At 43.5% G+C, this 23370-nt stretch overlaps 1 protein-coding gene across 2 annotated transcripts in view; it reads left to right on the forward strand.

Moving 5' to 3' along the window:
* Window positions 1-16087, forward strand: part of rbm46 (RNA binding motif protein 46) — a 28255-nt gene extending 12168 nt beyond the window's left edge. Inside the window, exons 7-11 of one of the 2 annotated variants that reach the window (XM_041984518.1) lie at window positions 91-517; window positions 6142-6341; window positions 6756-6858; window positions 12978-13212; window positions 15496-16087. In XM_041984518.1, the coding sequence (XP_041840452.1) occupies window positions 91-517; window positions 6142-6341; window positions 6756-6858; window positions 12978-13210 (963 nt within the window). In that variant the 3' untranslated portion in view covers window positions 13211-13212; window positions 15496-16087. The remainder of the gene's footprint in view (window positions 1-90; window positions 518-6141; window positions 6342-6755; window positions 6859-12977; window positions 13213-15495) is intronic. The other variant, XM_041984520.1, reaches the window with a different exon arrangement.
* The last annotated feature ends 7283 nt before the right edge of the window (window positions 16088-23370 follow it).

Raw genomic sequence — 23370 nt, forward strand, 5'->3', positions numbered from 1 at the left:
TCCGAGAAAGACTGAGTCATGGTTTTGGTCCATCTTTCTTTTTTCCCCTTATTTTCATCAGTACATCCAGTGTTTTTGCTCCTGCTCCAGGTGCGTAACCTGAGGTGGGAAACCACGGAGGAAACCCTTCTTCAGGAGTTCTCCCGCTTCAAGCCCGGCTCCGTGGAGCGAGTGAAGAAGCTCACTGACTACGCCTTCATCCACTACCGCTCCCGCAGCGACGCCATCGCCGCCCTGAGCCTAATGAACGGCGCACAGATCGATGGCGCCATCGTGGAGGTCACGCTGGCCAAACCAGCTGCCATCAGAGATGGAAGCACGGTCGGGAGGAGGTACAACAGCAGGGGTTACATAGGAAACATCTCTGCAGGAGGAGGAGGTGGAGGAGACGGTATGTTTCTGCTGCAGCAGAATGGAGGGATGATGGGAGGACCTCTGGACAGCTTCTCTCCACTCAGAGCCTTTTCCCTGCCCAGTCACCCAGGAAACTCCTGCTATACAAACAGAGGAGATGAAGGTGAGGTTCATGTGTTATTAGTCTGCACATAAAGAGTTAAGAATTAAGAAATTCATCAACATTTTACAGCTAAAAAACCAACAGCTTAAATGTTTATTTGCTGCTGATCTTAAGAGGTTTAATGTTTTAATAGAATCTCCACATGAGGTAACGAGATGATATTCAAATATATCTTAAGAATGATGTTGATTTACATCTCTTGTAGTAAAACACAGTGTTGACACAAGGAACACTAACTTCTCTTTAACTTAAAAGAAAGGTCATGACCTTTTCTGCCTACGGAGATCCGAGTGGTGCCATTCCTTCTCTGTCCGATGGGACAATAAATAACTACAATGCAGAAATTTTGTGCAAATGTGACCATAAATGTCAGGGACTTGTTAATCGTGCACTTCCATATTGAAAACCATGCAGGTGCCGACTGGGACTAAAAGTCCACTTTGTCATTTTGGCTCAAACCGACCCTTGTTTTATCATGCACACACAGGACGGGTGGTATCTTGTCCTGTCCAGCATGGTAGCAGCAGAATGATGGTCTGGCTGCTGTTTTGTGTCAAACAGATTTGTTTTGCCGAGCAGCTTTATGGGTAGAAGGCTCCTCTTCATAATCTTATTTATTTATTTAGAATTATGGAATTTATGTAATCTTGCTGCACCTGACTGGAGAGGAATGAAAAAGAAGAATAATGAGACAAAGATGCAACAAATATAAGGCAACGACCCTTCAATCCAAACTAACACCAGACAACCAGCTGCTACACCCGTACAGAAACACAACAGAGAAAAAAATAAACATGTATCACAACAAGAACCAAAGTACCAGAAACTCACACACAAAAAAACTAAACACAAGTATCTCTTAGTGTAGAAACCCACTGGACTACTGAGTGTGTCAGCATGCAGAGGATGAGGAGTCAGGAGTGATCAGAGATGAGTGTGATCCTGTAAATGTGACCACGCCTCCACAGAGGCTAGAGGCAGACTAGGGCAGCCCAGAGACCCGGCTATCAGCAGCAATCCTGGAGCCCGAACCCGAGCCACCCCACCACGAAAACTACCCCAAACCCGCCTAGAGGGCGGCAGATGAAGGCCCCAGCAAGAGCCCCCCGCGGTCACAGGGCACAGGTCAAGATATGCAGCCGGGCACCAGCCATCCAGGCCCCCAAGATCCCAGACCTTTGTTTGTGACTGTCTCTGTTTTCCAGTCTGTTAGTTAATTCCTGATATTTATTTTATTGCAGTGATTTATTTTTCTTTGAGCAGGTTTTGACTGTCATTACCCACCACATGCATCAAACCTCTCTACTATTGTGATTGTCCAGATAATAATGCAGTGAGAAGGTAAAACTCCAGCCTCGTGAAGCCTGCAGACATTCCTGTAAATGAGAAAAGTGTTACTGTTAACTCTCCCACAAACGGGCTGCGAAACAGTCATGAGAGGAAATAGTATAGAGAAGGAAAAAAGGGGAGAAAGTGCTGGAGAGGGAGTCCTGGAATAAGGAAGGAAACATTCACAAATACACATTACTGCCCTTTGTTCAGGCGTTTTTCATTCAGACTTAATCTTTCAAACACATTTGTGTTAAGATGTGTTAAGTTAAGATGCAGACCTTGTTACTTTGCCCTGGATTTAATGAAGCAGTAGGAGCCTCCTATTGGATCATCACTGATGTCACATCTGGCAGCAAGTTATTTAACCCCAACTGATGCAATGAGCAGCTTCTCATTTCAAGACACGTCCTGTGTAAAAGATGTTTGTGTGTTTCAGAGGAGCCGATTATTGGCATAAAAAACCACCAATCAGTGAGGCTAATTGGAGAAGGCTTCAGCTTGTTAGGGAGCATAAAGATTGGATTATGGAGCAATGGAAGAAGGTCATGTGGTCTGATGAGTCCAGATTCACCCTGTTCCAGAGTGATGGAGCATCAGGATAAGAAGAGAAGCAGATGCAGCCATCATGCCTAGTCTGTACGGTACAAGTGTACCGTAAAAACCTTGATTAACAGATTCGTTCCGTTTGAACGAGCGTTTTTCAGCTCCGTCTTTTGGCCAAAGTGAAGCCCTTTCTCAGTCGACAGGAACTTGAGACGGCAGCATTCATGAGTTCAAGACTGGACTCTGCTATAATGCCCTTTATGTTGGCCTCCGTCAGTCTTCATCTTTACGTCTCAACTTGTACAGAACACTGCTACTCAAATTTTTATTGCAAACATACAAACTGCGCTTGCTGCGCCACCCTGCTGAGCCGTATGAGGAAATAATGCAGCCTGATTTACTTCTACAGCCATAAAAACAAAAATCCAAAGCAAAATGTTGAGGAAAACTGAGACGCTCAGGTTTGAGGTGGAAGAACTAACCCTGGTTTGAACCAGAAGGGGAGTTTTGAGCCTTTTTAAAACCATAAACCGGGATTTAAAAAGCAACAAAGGATAGAAGAATATCGTTTGAACAGGATGACTGTAGTTATTTAATGTTGTTTACAGCTCAGATACCATATTTTAGGATGCAGTACCCATTTAAATTCATTACAAGAAAGACTTGACCAAATCTTGACTTCAAACCTCCTTAGACTTGGAAAAAGTCTATTTCTGCCTCATTTACCACATTTATATTTATGTTTCCATGTTTCAGGAAACTGTTGCATCTTTTTCCTGTTTTTACTACAAACATAAGGAAACGTCTGGACGGCGCTGTAGTTTAGTAAAACAAAAGTCCAGCGTGCTCGTCGGGTTTACTGCTGAATTTGACTCGACTCAAAGGTTGAAATTTTCCCAGGGAAATGTTTTGAATCCTGAACTGGATTCATGATGGCAGATGTAAACAATCAACATGGCTGCCTCTGAGGGCAGCTGGTGCTGCAACGTTTGCTTCTTCGCTGATAAACAGCGAATATAAGAGGCTGTCACACCCAGTCAGCATCAGGGCAGACAGGCTCCTCCGTCCCAGGTTTGAACTTTGTCTTTGTTCCCCGATAGACTCAGATATCAAAGGAAGGATTTGTCAGATGGCTTCAGCCTGACGGTGATGTAATTATGTAGATTACGACAAAGCTTTTCTCCAGTAAACACTCGTAGTTTGTTACACAACAACTTGAAACTCAATTGGCTCCATAAATGAAACCAAAGCACAGAGAACAGCATACATTTACATGTTATGAGCTCTGAGCCTTTTAAGATCAAACATGAGACGAATGCCTCATTAATTACAGGAACTGGATATGATTTTTATTTATAAGTTAAATGTTTTCTTCTGTCAGCCAGCGTTGATGTTCATGCTGTCAGGAAACTGACAGTTTGAGAAGAAACTCGTTGAAACATTAATATTCAAAGGAGTTGCTCATCATTGATTTCATTCACAGTGAGCAGCCGTCTGTGCCTCCATAATTAATCTGATACAACATGAGAACTCTCATCAACTCTAATAAAACCCTCGTTCCACAAAAGTGGTGATGCTGCGTAAAAATGCTGATGGAGGCAGGATGTGGTTCAGCATCATCTTGCTAAAATCTGCAAGGCCTTCCCTCAGAGAGACGTCGTCTGGATGGGTGTCTATGCTTCCGCAAAGAAGTTCACATTTTCATCCATCTGGCCATTTTCAGACCATCTTAAACGAGCTCTGGTCCAGAGAAGATGGTGATGGTTCTGGATCCTGTTCACATCTGGCCTCTTTCTTTGCATGATGGAGCTTTAACCTGGATTTCAGGGTGAACTGTGTTCACAGACAGTGGTTTCTGGACGTCTTCCTGATTCCATGCAGTGGTTTCCAGTAGAGAATCATGTCTGCTTTTAATGCAGAAGATCACCAGCATCCAGCCTTGTCCCATGCACACAGAGATTCCTCCTGATTCTCTTATTATACACAGTAGATGGTGGGATCTTTAAAGTCTTCACAATTTTACGGCGAGAAACATTTTCTGAAATTGTTCCACAACCTTTAGATCCAGTTTGTCTCAGATTGGTGAGCCTCTGTCCATCTTTCCATCTGAGAGACTCTGCCTCTCTGAAATGCTCCTTTTATACTCATTCATGTTACTGACCTGTTTATAATCCACCTCATTAGCTAATTAGATAATTTTTAAAACAACAACAAAAAGACTAACCTAATTCACTCAACTGTTTAACATCGTGGTTATTTTATTAAAAAATCACATATTTCTTTATGCACCTGCTCTTAAACAAAGGAAAATAAAACTATTTGGTCAAAATTAATCAAATGGTCTGAAAAATAGTAAATCTGATGTCAAAAAGGAGTTTCTGGTATTTTTTATAAAGTTTGTTCCGTCTCTTTTTTTTTTTCATTCTGTACTTAATGGACTTATTTCTGTATTTAATATTTTATTCCTGACATTCGTCTGCAGGCGGATTTGTTCTTTGCAAACAGAAGGGATGTCGTGTCTGTCTGCACACAGAAAGGCAGAAGCTCTAACATCTGGTGTTCGTGGAAATGTCCACTGGTGACCAGATCACCTGATTCTGATGAGTAAATGTCATCTGTGGCGTCTCACATGTGATTTAGTCCAAACGTTTAAGATTCTCCATGTTTGGGTAAATTCACACAACAGTGGAAACGACAAATATTCTCACAGAAATGTTCATGTCACTGTAAATATTTACACATCATAAAGTTTTACTGCCTGCTTCCTAGTGTTTGAATAAGCTTTATTGATGGTGTGGAGACAGACAGAGAGGAGTCTGCAGATAATCGGAGCTCCTGCTGCAGGAAGGTCCCTTTATTAAAACATAATTAATAACAACAGAAACGCTGATGAATCATTTATGACTTTATGCTTTAAAACGTTTGTTTTTTTACACATTTGAACCTTTAGCCTGATGGAGATTTGGCCTCTTCTTTCTTCTCTGGGTGTTTTAACCACTTCAGTCACGAATCTTTAACCAAACATCAACAACCTCTGGAGAGAAAAAGGACTCATCGTGTTATTTAAGCTGTTTTCACATCAGAAAACTGCCTCATTATGTTTGTCCTCCCAGGATTAGCAGCATTTTTTAACTTTTTTTTTCTTGCATGCCATTTGTAATTTTTAACCTTTGTTTTGGCTGTTGTAATTTAATTAAATTTTATTATTTCAATTTGTAAATTTACACTTTTCATTTTAAATTCTTGTGTCATTCGGTGTGAACAGTTTCATTGTACAGGGAAACCTGTTACAAATGACAATAAATGCTTTGAATCTTAATTTATAAGCCGAGCAGTCTGGTTTTTGTAAACAACCTGAGAAAAATAATGAAGTTAAACTAAATATAGTGACATTTCTGAAGACAACAAGCTTGAACGTCCTCTAGCAGAGCTGGTTTGAGGCTGTTGCAGCCGCTCCGTCGTTTGTTGTTTATCTTTCTCTTGTTTCTGTTTACACACCATCTCCATCAGATAAAAGAAATAAAGTTTCCCTTCAAGCCTTCATGTCGACCTTCAGCTACAACTTCGGTGATAAATATCAGGTCTAACTGCGCCTGCCTTCGGTTGATTTCGCCTCCTTATCTCAGCGAGCGTCTCTGTTTTGATTCATGTTGGTTTCTGCTCAGATGGGGAAACATGAGGTGCGACCAGCTCTGCTTTCTGAACTCTCCAGCTGCTTCCGTCTAACGAGTTAATGTGTGTGTTGTCAGAGGACCTGGACCAGGGTGTGTTCCCCCTGCTTCCCTGCACCTCCCTCACCCCCACCAGCCTGCTGTCCCTGAAGCAGAGTCAGATCAACTCTGCCGTCAGCCTGCTGGAGTATCGCTGCCGTAAGAACTACTGGTCGCCTCCCGAGTACCACCTGTACTCCACACCTGGACAGGACGGAAAGCTGCTGCTCCTCTACAAGGTCTACATGCACCCACCATGACCCGGTCACACAACAATCCACCAGTCTGTCAGTTCACCTGGTCTGATGTTTCTGACTGTTCTTTAACATGTGTCTGACCTAAACTGTCGCCACTCATTTTAAATGTCAGTGTGACCTCCCCGTTACCTTTCCCCGCAGTACTTTCATACAGACGTGGTCCTCTTTCAGTCTGACAGCAGCTCTCTGTTAAATCCTCCCTCTGTCTTTATTATGATTAGAATCTGATTCGTGTGGACCATAGGAGACTTAAAAACCAAACACAGTAACAGGTTTGGTAGAAAATCCTGGTTTAACGTGGTAACATGTTTACTGTGTCTGCTGTAATCAACACAGACTTCATCACATTAACACAGAGCGGTCTGTAGACTCGTGTGTGTGTGTGTGTTTGTGCAGGTGGTGCTGCCATCCACACGAAGCACCTACATCCCTGACAAGCTGTGTGTGCTGCTGGACGACGCCAAGGAGCTGGCTGCACAGACGGCGCTGTGGAACCTGGGTACTGTTCTACACACTCATTTCCGCTGAGACCCTTTAGCCTCTTCACCGTTAAAACTCCAGAGCGCCATCTCTTCGGTAGTGTGTAATTCTGTGGGGTTACTAGTGATGGATAGTTTACCCTTTAGGTGATCTACAGAAGTTTTCCTACTATTTAAATCCCGTCCAGGAGGTTTATAATCCAGCCACTAAATGTAGTGTTTATTCAGAGACTATGGTAAATCCTCAATGATCCAGTTTACACACAGAGTGACACACTGCTGTTCCTGAGACACTGGTGATGATAGCAGAGAGCTCGGGGTTAATTCTGCGAGCAGGCAGCATCGTTTCACCCAGAAATCCTGCAGAAACATCGACGTTATTCAACATTCATCATGTAGTTTTTTATTCTACGGACAGATTTGTGCTGCTGCTTCATCATTCCTCATCGTCAGACAGGTAGAATCTCTGCAGCTGCTTCCGTCATCAGTCGTGGCTCTCAGTTTTAACGAGGTGATCATCTGAATGATGTTCACTGCAGCAGCCTGGAGCAAAGCAGCCAGTTAATCAGTGATATTATATTCTGACCATCATCATTTATTCACGTCCTCTAAAAATGACTTCGTGCAGACGGGCTGGACTCACTAGAAACAAGTTCACTTCCAAACTGACACCAACAGGCAAAGTTCAGGGCCCTGCAGGAGTGTCGTGCTTACTTTAAATACTGGGTCACCTGAACGCTGAAGGAGAAGTAGATTTCCAGAGCGGCGCCTGGTTTGACTGGAGAGCAGAAATGACAGAAAGGGATCGTGTTTGGCAGCCACGCTGTGTCGTGCATTGTCTGAAGCGTGTCGCAGCAGCTGTCAGAGCCTGAACTTGAGCCACCTGGAGCTCCCTCCGAGCCAATCAAATCCCCGCCGTCGCCAGCAACCTCTAAAGTCTGACTGCAAGAACAACATGCTGCACCTTTGAGGAGTTCTGTTCAAAGTGAGATATTTATAAATAAACTGCACCTGCAGACTGACAGCAAGCCAGCTGGAGAGGACTCTGAGGATTATCAGAGTCATTAGTAAACGACGTGTTAGCGTCTGCACCGCGGCGTCGTTCGCATGCTAGGTCTCAGAGCTGTCAGATGCTGAGCAGTGGATATCAGTCTGTTCAGCTGCTTCAGGATGTTGGAAATCCAAAGTGAAGCTTAAATATACAGTGATTCACCCAGAAAGATGTTCAGATCTGAAAAACAACAACCTCTAACTGAGCCTCATTTTTTCACCTAAAAAATGGAAATGAAAACAGAATGCAGAGATTTATAAATGTCATCAACCCATATTTTATTCTGCTCCACTACTGCAGCTCCACTAGCGCATCGTTTCTCAGTCCTGGTCCTCAGGAACCCCTGCCCTGCACGTTTTAGTGGTTTCCAGCTCCAGCACGGTTGACTCAGATTAACTGAACTGCTCGTTAAGCTCTTTGCCAGCCTGCTAATTATGGAAGCCTCTAAAACGTGCAGGACGGGGGGTCCCCGAGGACCAGGAAGCCCTGCCCTGGCTCTCTGACCTCACTGCACCACACACTATCAGATTTTATTTATAGAGCATTTTACATACATAAAAGCAGCAAAAAGAGCTTTTATATAATAAGAACACCCAATTTTACAAATAAAACACAATCCTTCTCACACAAGTAATTCAGAAACACACACCAGGTCATCGTGTCCAGTGCAGGGTGAAAATGGATTGGATGCACGAGGTCTGACCTACTATGTACCGTTTATTATCCTTGACCAGGATTCATGTTTTAACATGTTGTTTAACAGATTTTTACTCCAACCTAGCCACTCTCCTTTAGGGGTCTAGGACCCCGGCTTGGAAACCACTGGCATAAACTATTGGATTTCTTTAAATAAAATGACTCTTCATAAATAAGGAAATCATTCCCCACCTCTGGCTTTGACATGTTTTAGCTCCTTTCTGCAGCCTCTTACTTGGACTCTAGTCTGAAATGGTGGCACATGATACCCGAGGACCCCCGTCATACTCCATCTCAGACTGGAAGAAAATCCTCTCTCCTCCTTAACATGACTTCTTTCAGCTGTTTGTCCCTCTGACACTTTTCACTAAACGTGTCTCCTGTGAACGGAGCCTGAGTGCAGCATTAATTCAGCATCCATGCGGGGCTGACTGGGAGAGGTCCTGACATCAGTATGAAAAAGAAATAAATAAATAGCCTGAAGAAGCTGAAATAAACTCAGAGAAAAAAGGTTTACTGGGCTGATGGGCTGGAAGCGGCTCACTGTGGAAGCACAGAACAACCCAAACACAATTAAAAATATTTTTGAGGAGCACAAGCTATTATGTTGACGGGGTGAAGCTGGTGAAGCTCAAGCTGCTGGACGTCCATCCTGTCCTGGATGCTCTAATGCATTCATTTCTCCTGCACTGCGTTCAGGCTGAAAGATAAACCCCCTCCCCCCATCCCGCTTCACATCCTCCATCCTGTCGCTGCAGAATCATCTTTTGTACAAAACATGAGAGACTGAAGGATTTTTTGTTTTAATTCTGACTACATTAAAACTGTTCCTCTAAAACTCAACATGTACAAGCAGCACGACCTGCTTTGATATCTGATGGCATTAAAATGCAATAATGACGCAATTATGATGGGAAAGTTGAAAAAAAAATCTCGCCAGAAAAGAAACTTTTAAAAAACTTTTATTCATTTTACATTACAATGTAAAAGAAATGACAAATATCAACAATAAAATCCAAAAGACCCCCCCAGTCTAAAAATAAAAAGCACTTTTTTTTTTCCTCCATAGTTTTATGGCAGTAAAATCTTTTTTCTCAGATGGTGGAAAATACAAAGGAGCAGCTGTACTAATAAGTGCAGAATAGTATTTCTCAATAAATAGATGAAGTGCAGATGGATGAGTGTAACAGAAGTCTAAGTAAATATGTTGAATAAAATGATGAATATAATTTAGTCATTCATACACGGTGGTGTGGTGGTTCGCACCGCGGCCTCATAGGTTCGAACAGTGGCCTTTCTGTGTGGAGTTCACATGCTTCCTCCAACCATCCATAAACATCCATGTAAGGTTAACTGGTCACTGTAAATTCTCCCGTAAATAGTTGTTTGGTTCAGTGTGGCCCTGCGATGGACTGGCGACCCGTCCATGGTAGGGCTGGAACGATTAGTTGACGTTGTCGACAAGAGTCAAAAGAGGCAAAATGAAAAATAATAAAAAAAATGACAGAGTGAGACATCATCTTCTTTCCTATCTCTGCTGAGAGTCGCACCTGTGCAATAATCTCGACGGACCAGGGAACAAAACGGCGGCAGATGACGTCAAAAATCTGGGACCAGTTCACATTAAACTTACAAAATAAATACATGTGAGATTTGTAAAGCGGATCTTGTGTACAATTGAAGTACATGTGCAACGGTCTGGTTGACTTGGGTTCATAGTTATCCGCCCTGCCCAGAAGCCCTTCTGTGAGTAGATGTCCTGTAGGGTCTGGAGGGGGTACATGGTGACACACTCAGCCCAGTGCACCACCCTAAACAGCGCCCTGCTCTGTGGCGTTGCCAAACCATGCTGTGATGCTGTTGGCCAGGATGGTGCCAGTATAAAATGTCCTGAGAGACATGACCAGGCGGTGCAGGAGGTAGAGCTGCTGATGTGTCTTCACTGTCAAAGTGTCCATGAGACAAACCACAAAGGTCTGTGTTGAATGTGACTGTCAAGGTTCATGTGCTGGTCTGAGACGGATCCGACTCGGAGACAGCTGCTGTCTGGAATAGGTCGTAGAAATATGAGTCAGGGTGGAGATGAACCATGTGGACAACCGCTTGTATTGTAAACCCTTTCAGCTCGAGCAAATCGTATTTGATAGAGACAGGTTCTGACCCTGCTGGCTTCTGTCCCCGGTAGATACCTTTTAAACTGTACTGACAGGCTACAGAGTAATAAAAGATACACATATGCAATTTATTTAGTTTACACTTTGGTGAAAGGTCCATTCAAGACTTGAGATAAAAAAAAAACTGTCTAAGGTCAGGCTTCAAAATGTTAAAGCATTTGGATGTCACATGATTTGTCTGCACCTAAGTCTAAATCAAACACCAGCCATGTACCCACCATGTATAACACCAATGGTTGGTATTCATTATTATTTATTATGTTCTACTTGGAACTGTTATTATTGCTGTCATTAGAAATATAAAGACACACTTTTAATTGTGCAACCATGTGATGCCATTCTATGTTGTCCATGTCTTATATGTACCAGCCCAGAGACCAAAGATGGAAATTAGCCATTGGCTGTAATCGTGTATATTTCCATGAAAATGTACAGTAATATGCCTGGTCCCTATTCTTAAATAAAATAAATAAGTAAAATCTCCATAAGTCAGGTGATCATCTGAAAAAGATACAGCATTTAACCCTGTCAAAGGCTTTTTCTGCATCAAGCGCTAGAAGAAGTGCATCCCTTCCTCCTGCTTCTTTTCCCGTTTTAATTCGGATTCCCATCGGCTGCAGCTGTTCGTCCTGGGGTCCATTTGTAAAGTACAATGAAATGTCAATGCACATATAATTTATGCAGACAAATACCGTTACATATACACATAAATCCATCACATTAATGCATACAAACTCCATAAACTATTCTTTGAAACAGATATTCAGTGTTTCCTGATGCTTAAGCACAGCAGAAGTCATTTCCTCTGGAACGGCTTTATATTGTGTTCTTTTATTAAAACCAAAACAGTCTGATGTTGTTTATCTGATTTACATGGCAGCAGCTCATAGCTGCTCTCTGTGTCGCGCTCTGATGCGACCACACACACACGTGTGCGTACACACAGGTTAACACTTCCGCCAGCACCGCGGACAGAGCGCACGTTAAAAAAAACGAACCAGCTGAAGACCAGATGCAAATATCAGCTTTTTTAAGCTCTACCAGGGAGGTGAAGACGGACACACTCGCTCCAGTGAGGAGCAGCTGAAGTGTTTCTGCGCACAGAGGAAAATGAGAATTTATTCCCTGTAAAGGACAACATACGACAACCGTGTGTTCATGCAGGTGATTTGATGCAACTCCACCATCTGGATGAAATCTGGTAACATCCTTCATGCTTTGCAGGGTCTGACCATCCAACAGGTGCTACATTACTTCCTAATTATGTGGGAGCTGAATAGTGAAGTGGAATTAATTTAATTTCATGGTGAGGCCCAGGACACTTCTCAGCCTTTTTGGTGGGTAAAATGTGACTGAATGGAGGTTAATAGATGTCACAGAGGGGATATAAAAACTGGTGAATGTCTTCAACCCTTCAGCTGGTGTGAATGGATTAAAAATCACTTCATGTACCTGAGACGTGTCCACACAGGGATCCAGACTGGCTCACTGCACTGGTTGCACTGGTTTGCACTTCTTAATTAATGTTTCTCTCATTCCTTTTCATCATTAGTCATTGACTTTGATGGTTTTTTTAATTATTATGAACCAGAAAGAGGTTCAGGAAAATGTTTATTTTAAGCATGACTACTAAGTAAAAAAAAAAAAGCTAAATGAGGCTAAATATTTCTATCATGAAAGGAAGGTCCTCTTTCCAGATATAGAAGTTGGTTAATGGCCTTCCTGTGGTGCCCTGAAGTTTAGTTAGGCCCCGCCTCTCCCCGTCGCTACACGCTGCTTTCATGTGCATAGCAGATGTGTGACCAGGTAGCCTACCCCATCTGGAGATGGCAATGCAGGCTCACTTAAACGATTCTGATGTTGAAATGATGTAATTATCTGCATTTTGAAGGCATGGCTCTAACAATAGTTTTCTCTACACAGACTCACGGCTGAGTCAGTGTAGAGAAAACACTGAGCTGCGACAAAGCACCTACATGCCCAAAATCAGCTTCTCTACTACTGAAATAATATCAATATCATATGTTAATTCCACAGAATAAAGTCTTTATTTTTGACAGCCCCAATAAAAGTCCCAAATTTAATTTGATGAATGCAGGCTGGAATGATCTTCCTTCACTCTAATCTGTAACGTCTTATCCAAGAAGCTCCAGAAAGGAGCCAATTTTTCCCACTAAAAACAAATGAGTTCCTCCTCCTCCTCCTCTTCCTCCTTCAGATTTGTCCATCTTGACGGGAGCTTCAGGCGACTCTCCCAGCAGCCCTTCCTCTCCGCTCGCCATGTCCTCGTCTGACGATAGTCCTGGTGTCCTGACATACGGCAGACAGGCCTTCACCTCCTGCCTTCCTCCTCCTCCACCATCCCCCTTCCCCTTCTCCTCCCTGTCATCCCACTCCACCGCCTCCCAAGCTCAGCGGCTCTACGTCAGCCCCCAGTCGCCTTTCTACTAAAGGTGAGTCTTTAAACAAAGGAAACTTTTAAACAAGGTTAACTGTGTCAGAAAATGTATAAAAATATGATAAAGTGAGTGTTTAAAGTGGATCTAATGTACGTGAGAGATCCCAGCTGAAGTTCTAGGCGGTCATTTTTCCGTCTGGCAGCTCTGATTCTTCTAGTTGGCTCTCAGCACGATGCACTCAGCCACAGCAGGCAGCTTAACAAGCTGGTGAACCAGCTGCTCTGAGACCAGCCAGTCAACATAATGGTGCATTTAGCAGCTACAGGAACTCATCATTTCCCCCAGGAGTCGTGTTGACCAAGAGAATAGGGTGAATTATTCTCGTGGTGAGATATCACAGATCTTTACACCAGTTCTGATTAGACCTCATCAAATTTTTATTTTTTTCAATGAGGACATCTTTGTGTTGATAGACTGACTGACCACCCGCTGCCATGTTTACCGTCTTTCTTTTTCATAATCAATAAAACAAAGTTTGGAAGTGTTAGCTGGAGGCAGACGTTCTGGTTGCCCAGCCTGAAGCGCTCATCCTGAGCCGCCTCTTGTCCCGATCCAGCTCTCATTTCTTTGTATTTTACTTCCAGATTTTCTTCTAATCTCTTTAAGTGGTCTGGATCAACAGTCATCCTGTTTTATGAAGTTCTTGGAGACATTTTTTTATGCTCATTTTCAGCCCTAGTTCCTTACCATTTTAAGAGGAGCCATTTAGGACTCATTCCCACCATGATACTCCAGGATAATCACATCTTTGTTAAGTCTGGTTTCCTTTACTGCACTTAAAAGAAGACGACCAAACCACCTGGACACCGTCATGCAGTTACAACAGCTGCTCGCTAGGGGGGCGTATTCCCTGAAACAACCACTGACCAAGAAAAAAAAGAAAATCCAGCTCGTTCACCAAAAGTAAACAATGAAGCAGCAAGAAATTATTCCAGTCTCGGTGTTTGTGTTTTTACTTTGGGTTTTTACCAGAATCTGTCCGGTATGAGCAGCAGGAGGCAGCGGGTTATCCAGCATGTTGATCTACGATGCATCCCACATCATTTCCTCTCTTTCATTAACTGGGTGGCCTGTTTGCTTTCCCACTGGTAGGGCACCACACCAGGGCTCACTTGCAACTGAACCCAGACTCTCAGTTTTTAAGTGGACCAAACTGCATGGTCTGCATTAGAGACTAAATGTGTGTTTATACAACTCCAAACAAACCGGACTGTCCATGGAAGCGGACCAGGGTTTGTTTAAAGTGGACCAAACAGCGTCAGCATGAATGCGCCTTAAAGTCACACTACTGAACTTTTCACCCCACTAACGCCTAATCCAGCATCCATCCTAATCCTGTCTCTTCTCTTGAGATCTCTCCAGCCAATCAAAGTCAGTCTTATCTTGACTCTCGTCTTCTCTCTTGCTCTGTTCCTTTCTTTCTCTTCCTCTCTTTCTCCGATGACGTCTTCTTGCTGAATCAGCCATGGTCCACATCCAAAACAGCCGGTGTGTTGATATCTGCTTGCTAGCGTGTGACGTGGTACGAAAACCTAAAATCAACTGCAACAAGATGCTCCGGCATCGGAAGTGCGGTTTCTCAACCCCAGGATGCAACAGGTCTAACGGAGGGATGGGTCCTCCCCAGAACCCGGACCTCAGCCGGTGTGACGGAGGGATGGATCCTCCCCAGAACCCGGACCTCAACCGGTGTGACGGAGGGATGGGTCCTCCCCAGAACCCGGACCTCAACCGGTGTGACGGAGGGATGGGTCCTCCCCAGAACCCGAACCTCAGGCGGTGTGACGGAGGGATGGGTCCTCCCCAGAACCCGGACCTCAGCCGGTGTGACGGAGGGATGGGTCCTCCTCAGAACCCGGACCTCAGCCGGTGTGACGGAGGGATGGGTCCTCCCCAGAACCCGGACCTCAGCCGGTGTGACGGAGGGATGGGTCCTCCCCAGAACCCGGAACTCAGCCGGTGTGACGGAGGGAGGGGTCCTCCTCAGAACCTGGACCTAACATTACTGAAGGAGTGTGGGATCATCTGGATTATAATCCAGCTCATCAGTTAATATGATGGGAGGATCAGAGGGCTGCTGATTGTGATTTTAAAGCTACTGAAATCAGTTAATCTCTTGAACAGAATGTATTAATTTTAAAGTGTTGTGATTATTTATATAATAAGAATAATATGACAGTAGTGAAGTAAATGAGATCCTTCCTGGAGGGAACATCATTTTCCTGCATCACAGCCCTGATTCCAGGTCTCTTCTTCCGTCTCATCTTCATTGTCCAGATGTCTTCGCTGTGTCTGCAATCAGGTCATCCAGTCAGGAGAAGAGGACGCCATGTTGCAGGAGGTCTTCATCAGGCAGCGGAAGATCCACTAAAGAGGAGGAGTGTGAAGAAACAAAAGGCGGCGTTGACTTTTTATCCGGACTACACAACCTAATGTTTGGAGTTGTTTCCTCCCTCTGTTTTATCCTTTTATCTGTTAGGGCCACTCGGCTTCTTCTTTCTCCTCTGATAAGCTGCCAGCTGGTAAACGTAAACAATTTTCAGATGATTCAAACTCCTGTTTCTCTTCCTGTTTCCCTGATTTCTCTCTTCTCTTAGTCACAGTTATGTTTCAACATGTGACATCAAATAAGGTGAATTTATCTAGTTTGGTTCGGTTATAGAAGAGTTTAGTTCTGTGGCGGCAGCACAAGTTCTGAGTCGTATCAAGTCGCAGGAATGAGGAACAGAACAATGATTAGCCGCATTTCCCTTCACATTAGCCTTTTTCCACATTTCCTTTCATCCTCGCGTTACACTGGAGAAGGAAAATGATCTATCTCCTGGAGGGATGTCTGCACCTGCTGACCCTTTCATGTTAGCACGACGCTGCTGCAGCTGCTAAACAAAAGAAAGATGTCCATGTTTACTTCAGCCACGTGTTTTTAAGTCTGAAAGAGAAAACAAAGCGCTTAAAGGAGGTGATGGAAAGTGTTCAGGATGTACATAAAGTTTATTTGTTTTTCATGTTAATTCAGTGTTTTATTGGCTCAAAGATATTTTAGATTTTTACATGTTCAGCTGACTCCAAACAGAATATTTAATTGTTTCAGGTCTTTCCTGTAGAGACTCAGTAGTTCTGTATGAATCCATTTTTATAAATAAATATATTTCAAGCAAGTGAGTGTTAAGGTGAGTCTAAGGGCTGGATCTGGGTTTACAACAGGTCTCTGGGAAGATGGACAGTCATCCAGGAATGATTATTATCCAAGAAAAGAGCAGCAGCTCTTCAGTGAGAGCGATGGCTGATTCCTCAGCTGGTTGTGATTATTTTGGGACCAGAACCAGACGAGTGAAGCTGAAACCATGGTGACGGTAGAGAAGAACCAACCGTTTCCTTGGTAGGAGTGGGACACTTAACCAAACGGCCCATTTCCTCCAAGAGATCTGGCTCGGGACAGTTTGGTTCGGTAAACCCCATGGCGAACGTACCCTTACCGGGCAGGTAGATAAGCAAGAAATGCGACAGCTATGTGGACTCAGAAAGACCAAGGACCATTTTAACTAAACAGAAATGTAACCTGAAACTGGATTTGAAGAATGAAGCCATATACATAAACTCTGTGTTCTCAAAGCTGTGACGTATTGATCAGAATCAGTGTCCATGGTATGAAGGACTTCAGTGTGCGAAGGTACCATTGATGCAGACGGATGTTTGGAGAGACAAACTCACACTCCACTTTATCAAGTTCACTTCCAGCACCAGCTTGGGCCCCTTTTTCCTCCAGAACTGCTTTAACTCTTGGAGTCATAGATTGAACAAGGTGGTGGAAACCTTCCTCAGAGGTTTTGCTCAATATCAACATGACGGCATCACACAGTTGCTGCACATCCATGATGAGAATCTCCTGGTCCACCACATCACAAAGCTGCTTTATTGGACTGAGATCTGGTGGCTGTGGAGGCCGTTGGAGTCCCGTGAACTCACCGTCATGTTCTAGAAAGCAGGTGATGATCTGAGCTTTGTGACATGGTGCATCATCCTGCTGGAAGTAGCATCAGAAGATGCTCCACTGTGGTCATAAAGGGATGGACATGGTCAGCAACAATACTCAGGTAGGCTGTGGAGGTTAAACCAGGCCACGATGGTACTAAGGGGCCAAAGTGGGCCAAGAAAATACCCCCCCCCCATTACACCACCAGCAGCCTGAAGCTTTGATGACTGTGTGCTGAGTTGCTGCCTTGTGATTGGCTGATAAGATATTTGTGTGAACAAGAAACCGAACAGAGGTCCAACCATCATGACATCTTTTCCAAAGAGGTCGTGGTTATTTCAGCAGGATGCCTTTAGCTTCTGTCTCTTATTGGAAATGTCATCATGAAGAGGAGAATCAAACAACCAGGGGTGCCCAAGTCCGGTCTTCGAGACCTACTATCCTGCAACTTTTAGATGCAGCCCTTCTCCAACACACCTGAATCCAATGAATGCCTCGTTACCAGGCCTCTGCATAGATGAATAACATGTGGATGAGGGGATTCAGCCATTGGATTCAGGTGTGTTGGAGAAGGGATGGGATAGTAGATCTTGAGGACCGGTCAGGGCACCCCTGCATTAGAGGGAAGGTAATGGAGCGTAACAGGAAGCAGGACGGTCTCTGAGTGTTGCTGCAGCAGATTATAAACTGATCTTCATGCTCTGAAATAAGCAGCTTCATGCATCTTCAATGTTTGGTGTTGGATCAGTCGAGTGTGATAAAAATGAAAAACAGCATTTATGTCAGCATTTACTTCTTTTTTTTTTCCTCTGAACATTCCTGTCGGCCTCTAGTCTTTCATCTCTCTCTCTCTCTGTTCTCTTTCCGCTGCATCCCTCCTTCCTGCTTCTTCTGACTGGGTTTAATCCGCGTTCACTTCTTTTTCTCGTCAGCATTCGCAGCTCTGCAGCTTTGTTGGAAGCGGTCCTGATGCTGCAGAGTTGTGTGTTTCAGGTGTTTCTGCTGCTGATGTTTAACAGACATCAAAGTCGCCTTTTTCTCTTTTTACTTGCTGATGGAGGAAAATGAGTTGAAATGCTTAAACCCTCTTCTCTGTGTGTTCACTTGTTTTCATCCTGTTTTCCTTCCTCTTCCTCTTCTGTCCCTCAAACTGAGTGAGTAATTAGGAAAGGAGGAGAAACTGTTGTTATTCTGCATCATGTGAGCCAGAAGAAGGAGTCTGCAGAAAGAGGAGGTGCAGGATTTAAACAGATGGGATTATGAAAGCAGAAACAGTGGGAGGAGAAGAAGATGAGGAAGAGGAGGAGAGGAAGGCTTGTATTAGTGGGTGGCTCTAATTAGAATTAATTTGTGATCAGCAGCAGGAGGGCGGCCGCTGCATCAGAGTCGACACAGTTGATGTTTGATGTAATTCACCGACTCTCCGTCTCCTGCTTCACTTTGTTGCTCCGTCAGCACAAACAGTCCTCGCCGAGTTCGCTCTGCATCTCCTCTTTCTCGCTTTTCTTTGTTTTCATCAGCGCGGGGAGTTCAACCTCCAGCCATGCGTCTCCACGGACACCCGCCTCGGCTCGCCCGTCTGCTTTCAAACAAGCAGACACAAACATGGAGGCCCAAAGGAGCCCCGTGCTGTTTAGATTGAGTTTCTGTTGTTTTTTAAGTGAACAAAAGCTCTGCGTTCAGAACTAGATTAGAAAACATGAAGATTTTAGCTCTGAAAGCAAATTCAGTTTGTCTGCTTTCGTTTTCTTTCTTTCCTTGGTGCATTCTCACATTTATTGGTGCAGAAACAATCATGCTGGATGCACACTTGGATTCAAACTTTGAAGTTCTTGTTTCTTTTCTTTTTTAGCATGCCCAAAAACTGGAAAGAAGCCACAGTCTGAGTGGTTGTTGATGGGATCTCCCTGTACAGGAGGCAGGATGAGATACGTGCTGTACATTTGACCTGTGCACGCACTAGGAAGCAGCAGAACGATGGGAAGAATCTGAGCTAAAAGACCAAACCAAACACAGTTCAACCCTGAAGGGAAAGTTCTGTTCTTCATATTATTTAGACATCCGTGCATTATTGTAAACTATGATGTATCTGACAGAAACGGTCGTTTTCTTATAACCAGTTTAGGCTGCAAGACACCGTGTGTGTGATCTGTTTGTTACGTGGCCCTGATGAGAGTCAATAACGTCATATTTCACAATATGTCCCAGATTAAACATCAACTCTCAGCAGCTCCTTGTCTCTTAGTCTGTTTGCATGAACTAACATAAACGTTAGCCGATGCACCGCGTTAAACTGGACGACTGTTAAAATCCAGTGTTTCCTCTGCCATGACAGCATTTCTCCTCTGCTCTCTGATTGGCCCGTGTTCCTCCTCGGTGCAAACATGCTGCCGTCAGTGTCAACCCGTTTTTTATGTCACCATGTCAAAAGTTGTGATTAAATGTGTACACACAACATTGAGGTACAGCATCCTCATCATCATGCTTCATCATCTCCATCAGCAGTTGTCCATATATGGTCATCTACTTTTGTAGCAGATCCACGTTTATTATAGGAAAATTAGGGGCATCTGCAGTCTGTTTAAACTCTAAATAGACATATATTTGTCTGTTTTTTATATTCCTGACAAGCACTCCAGCTTTGGCTGGACATGTAAAAGCAGGTTGCACAGAAGGTTTTAAAGCCTTCTCTCACCACTGTTGCCTAGTGGAGCGACCGTGATGGAAATTTAATGAGCCCCACTGGAACGCTGGTCTTACTTTGTCCTGCACAAAACTTTGAGTTTGCACCAGAAAATATTTCCACTGCGGATGGCAGGTGCTGCAAAAGAACATATAGAAGAAAGGAGTGTTACGTCACGTGGGATTAGGATGAGCACAAGTTGTTACTGTGCAAATCAGACGTGGCGGATTTGCACGGGATTAAAATAACACAAGATCTCCTTCAATTACTCCAAATCTGGGACACCCTCAGGAGATGTCAGTCCTCAGGGAGACGGGCTTTGGTCCTCAATACCAGCTGAACGGGAAGCTTTGAAGTGCAGCCCTGCAGGACTTTTTGCTTTTTCACTCTCCAGTGGGTGGTTTCATAAAGAGGAAGGTGGACTTCAGCAATGCTAACTCAAAGATGGACACGTGTCTGTTTGCGTTAAACATATTCCTGATGGGAGGCATAAGGCTGGGCCTCCTCTTCTTCACTATGGCATCGCTACAACCAGAGCCAACTCCCTTAGAAATGAAGGAAATGAGCTTTGTCATTGTTGCATTTCAGGAAATGTATGAAACAAATGTGGTCATTAAAAAGCTTCATTTTCCCTCCATTTTGGTTTCGATTAGACTGTCTGCTGAAGAAAACTCAAAGTAATGTGCTCCTAATGTTCATATCTCATCCCAGGGGGATACTTTCATAAACAAATTATGGAGGCCAAGCCTCATGATGAAAACTCCAGTAACTTCAGTCTTGGTTTGAGCCTGCAGGCCGTTTATGGATCTGGATTTACATCTCCTGCCTGATATTTCAATCCCCATCACACTGACTTATGGGCTAAATTTGCATATTATCATCTTTAATGGCATTCCCATCCAAATGGGGTGTAATGTTTAGGAACTCTGTAGTACCATCTTTTTAAGGAGCTTAAATGTAAGAACATTTTCCATGAATCCTTTCTGGCAATGACCACCTAAATCTGGAATCATTGGACTTCATCAAAGGAATTTCTTACTTTGTGATGATTTTCCAGGACCTTTAGTGGTGTTTTCAGCAAGTTAAATGCAGTTTAATCCAGTTGATTTGTTTTTGTTGTGGTTGAAGTGATGAAGAGGAAGGACTTTAACCCAGGGAAAACTATGCAGGAGGCAGATGGATGTAGAAAGTAGGATTTATTTTAAAGAGGCACTAGTAAACTCAAACATCCATCTTGCATTCTGTCTCTTCTCTGAGATCTCTACAGTCAGTAAGAGTCGGTTTCGCTCTTTACTTTCATCTCTTCCTCTGATAATCTCCTGTTGGGTTTCTTTGCTTAATCAGCCACTGTGCATGTTTAAAATGGCCAGTGTGTTGCTATCCAGTTGCTATCATGTGACGCATTATATAAAGCAAATCTCAACTGTAACAGGATGCAGCACCCTGGAAAAAAAAAAAAAAAACTTCTGAAGTGTGGTTTCTGACCTCGGGACGCTGCAGGACAACGGCGACTCCATAAATGAATATCAGTGTGCCATCAAATGAGTCATAAACTTTTTAAATGTCTGAAAGTTACATAGCGCTACGTTAGTGCAGTGGCGAGATTAACAAGTACATGAACCAAACTATGAACATCTTATATATATATTTTTTACCATGTCAAAAACAGCTTCAAAAGTTGTTTACGAATGTAAAGAAAGGATTAGCATGGCTGTTAAAAAGATTTGTAATTGAAAAGAAAAATCGACCTTCTTTTTACAAACTGTACATTGATGGAAAGAGGAAACACTGCATGCAAGACTCTGAAGTTGCTGGTGTGTATTTTTGGCTCCATCTTTACACCTCTATCTGATTGGATGATGACAAATCAAACTGTCCAATCAGAGAGCAGACACATTTCTGTCTTTCCACACAACTCCAGGCTCTTAAAGGATAGTAGCTAGATTTTGAAGACAGTGGTAGTGCGGCCAGAGTGGTCTATTGAAAAGAGCCATTCATCCATCCATCCATCCATCCATACATCAATCCATTCATCCATCCATCCATCTATCCATCCATCCATCCATCCATCCATCCATCCATCCATCCATCCATCCATCCATTCATCTATTCATGCACCATCCATCCATCCATACATCACATCACATCACATCCATCCATCCATCCATTCATTAATCTATCCATCCATCCATCCATCCATCCATCCATCCATCCATCCATACATACATCGGGAGGGCCACCCAGACATCCCTCTCCCCCACAAGGAAGTTGGAATGAGAAAGACTTACTTTTGGCCCAAAAACTACTTGCCATAATCCACATCCAGGCCAACAACTGACATCTGGACTACATGGGGCCCACAGGGGACTGGCCATAATCCAAGCTAGGCTGGCAACTGACATCTAGTCCCGTTCTGGTCCACATAACCCTTGCTAGTGACATAACTGAACCATATGTGCCAGAAGTGGCCCAGATTTGGCCCAAACATCTGGCTAGCCTGATCTTTAGTTTTGGTTTCATGTCTTTTTTAGTCTTTTGTTACTTGTTAAGTTATCCTGCCTCTGAAACGCCGTTAGTTTTTTTAAAAAATATTTTCCGACATTCCCCTGCCACTGGATCTATTCAGTTAAACTGGTTTAACCACAGAAGGTACCAAAGTTTTGAGAATCCAAAACCAGAACTCCAACTGATTCTGGATAGCTTCTTCTAGGAAACAACCATAAGGAAAGTAGCCTCTATAGACATGATGCATCCGAGGTGATTCACTTCAAACCAGTCGATGGAAATAGAACAAACATCTTTGTCCCTTAGGGCAGTAGTATGGACGTCCTCCTATGCAGGGACCTGGTGTGGAAATTAGATATGAGTTTCTTGATGGATGGGTTTTATCAGCAAACATGATGTTACCAGCTGCATATGTTAACACTAAACCCCACAGCTCTGCAGGAATATCACTTCCTGTCACAGCAGCAGAGCTACTTTGACTGCTGGGAATTTCTTAGAGCTGCTTCATCAGCAACTTCTAGTGGACAAAAACTGCTGGCAGCTGACCTACTTTACCAGGTTTAAACACAGGACAGCAGCGAGAGCAACACTGAGATTAGTTTACTTCATTTAGCGTCTGGTTAATTAGTTTGTGTTTTTACTGCAGAAACAAAGGCATCATTGTCAGGGACAATAAAGTTTATCTTTGTCCTCGTCTATAACAGGAGAACCACGCGTGCTTGGACATATTTTTCCTCAAATTAAAGCTGAACCTTTTACTCTTGAAGTCCATATCCATTATATACCTGGAGATGTTTTGGTAAACAGCTGAAATAACAGAAAATGTGTTTCAGGGCAGAAAGTTGTTACTCTGCAGTTCATGAAAAGCACATCAATCATTTAGTGCTTGTTTTTGAGTCTTAACACCACTAACTCCAGTAAAGGTGTTACAAGCATCACTGTCTTTACTGAGAAGAGTTGCTCCATCCATTTGAATCCTTTTATTGGATCT

The sequence above is a fragment of the Melanotaenia boesemani genome, chromosome 5 (genome assembly GCF_017639745.1).
Source record: "Melanotaenia boesemani isolate fMelBoe1 chromosome 5, fMelBoe1.pri, whole genome shotgun sequence".
NCBI classification, from domain to species: Eukaryota; Metazoa; Chordata; class Actinopteri; order Atheriniformes; family Melanotaeniidae; genus Melanotaenia; species Melanotaenia boesemani.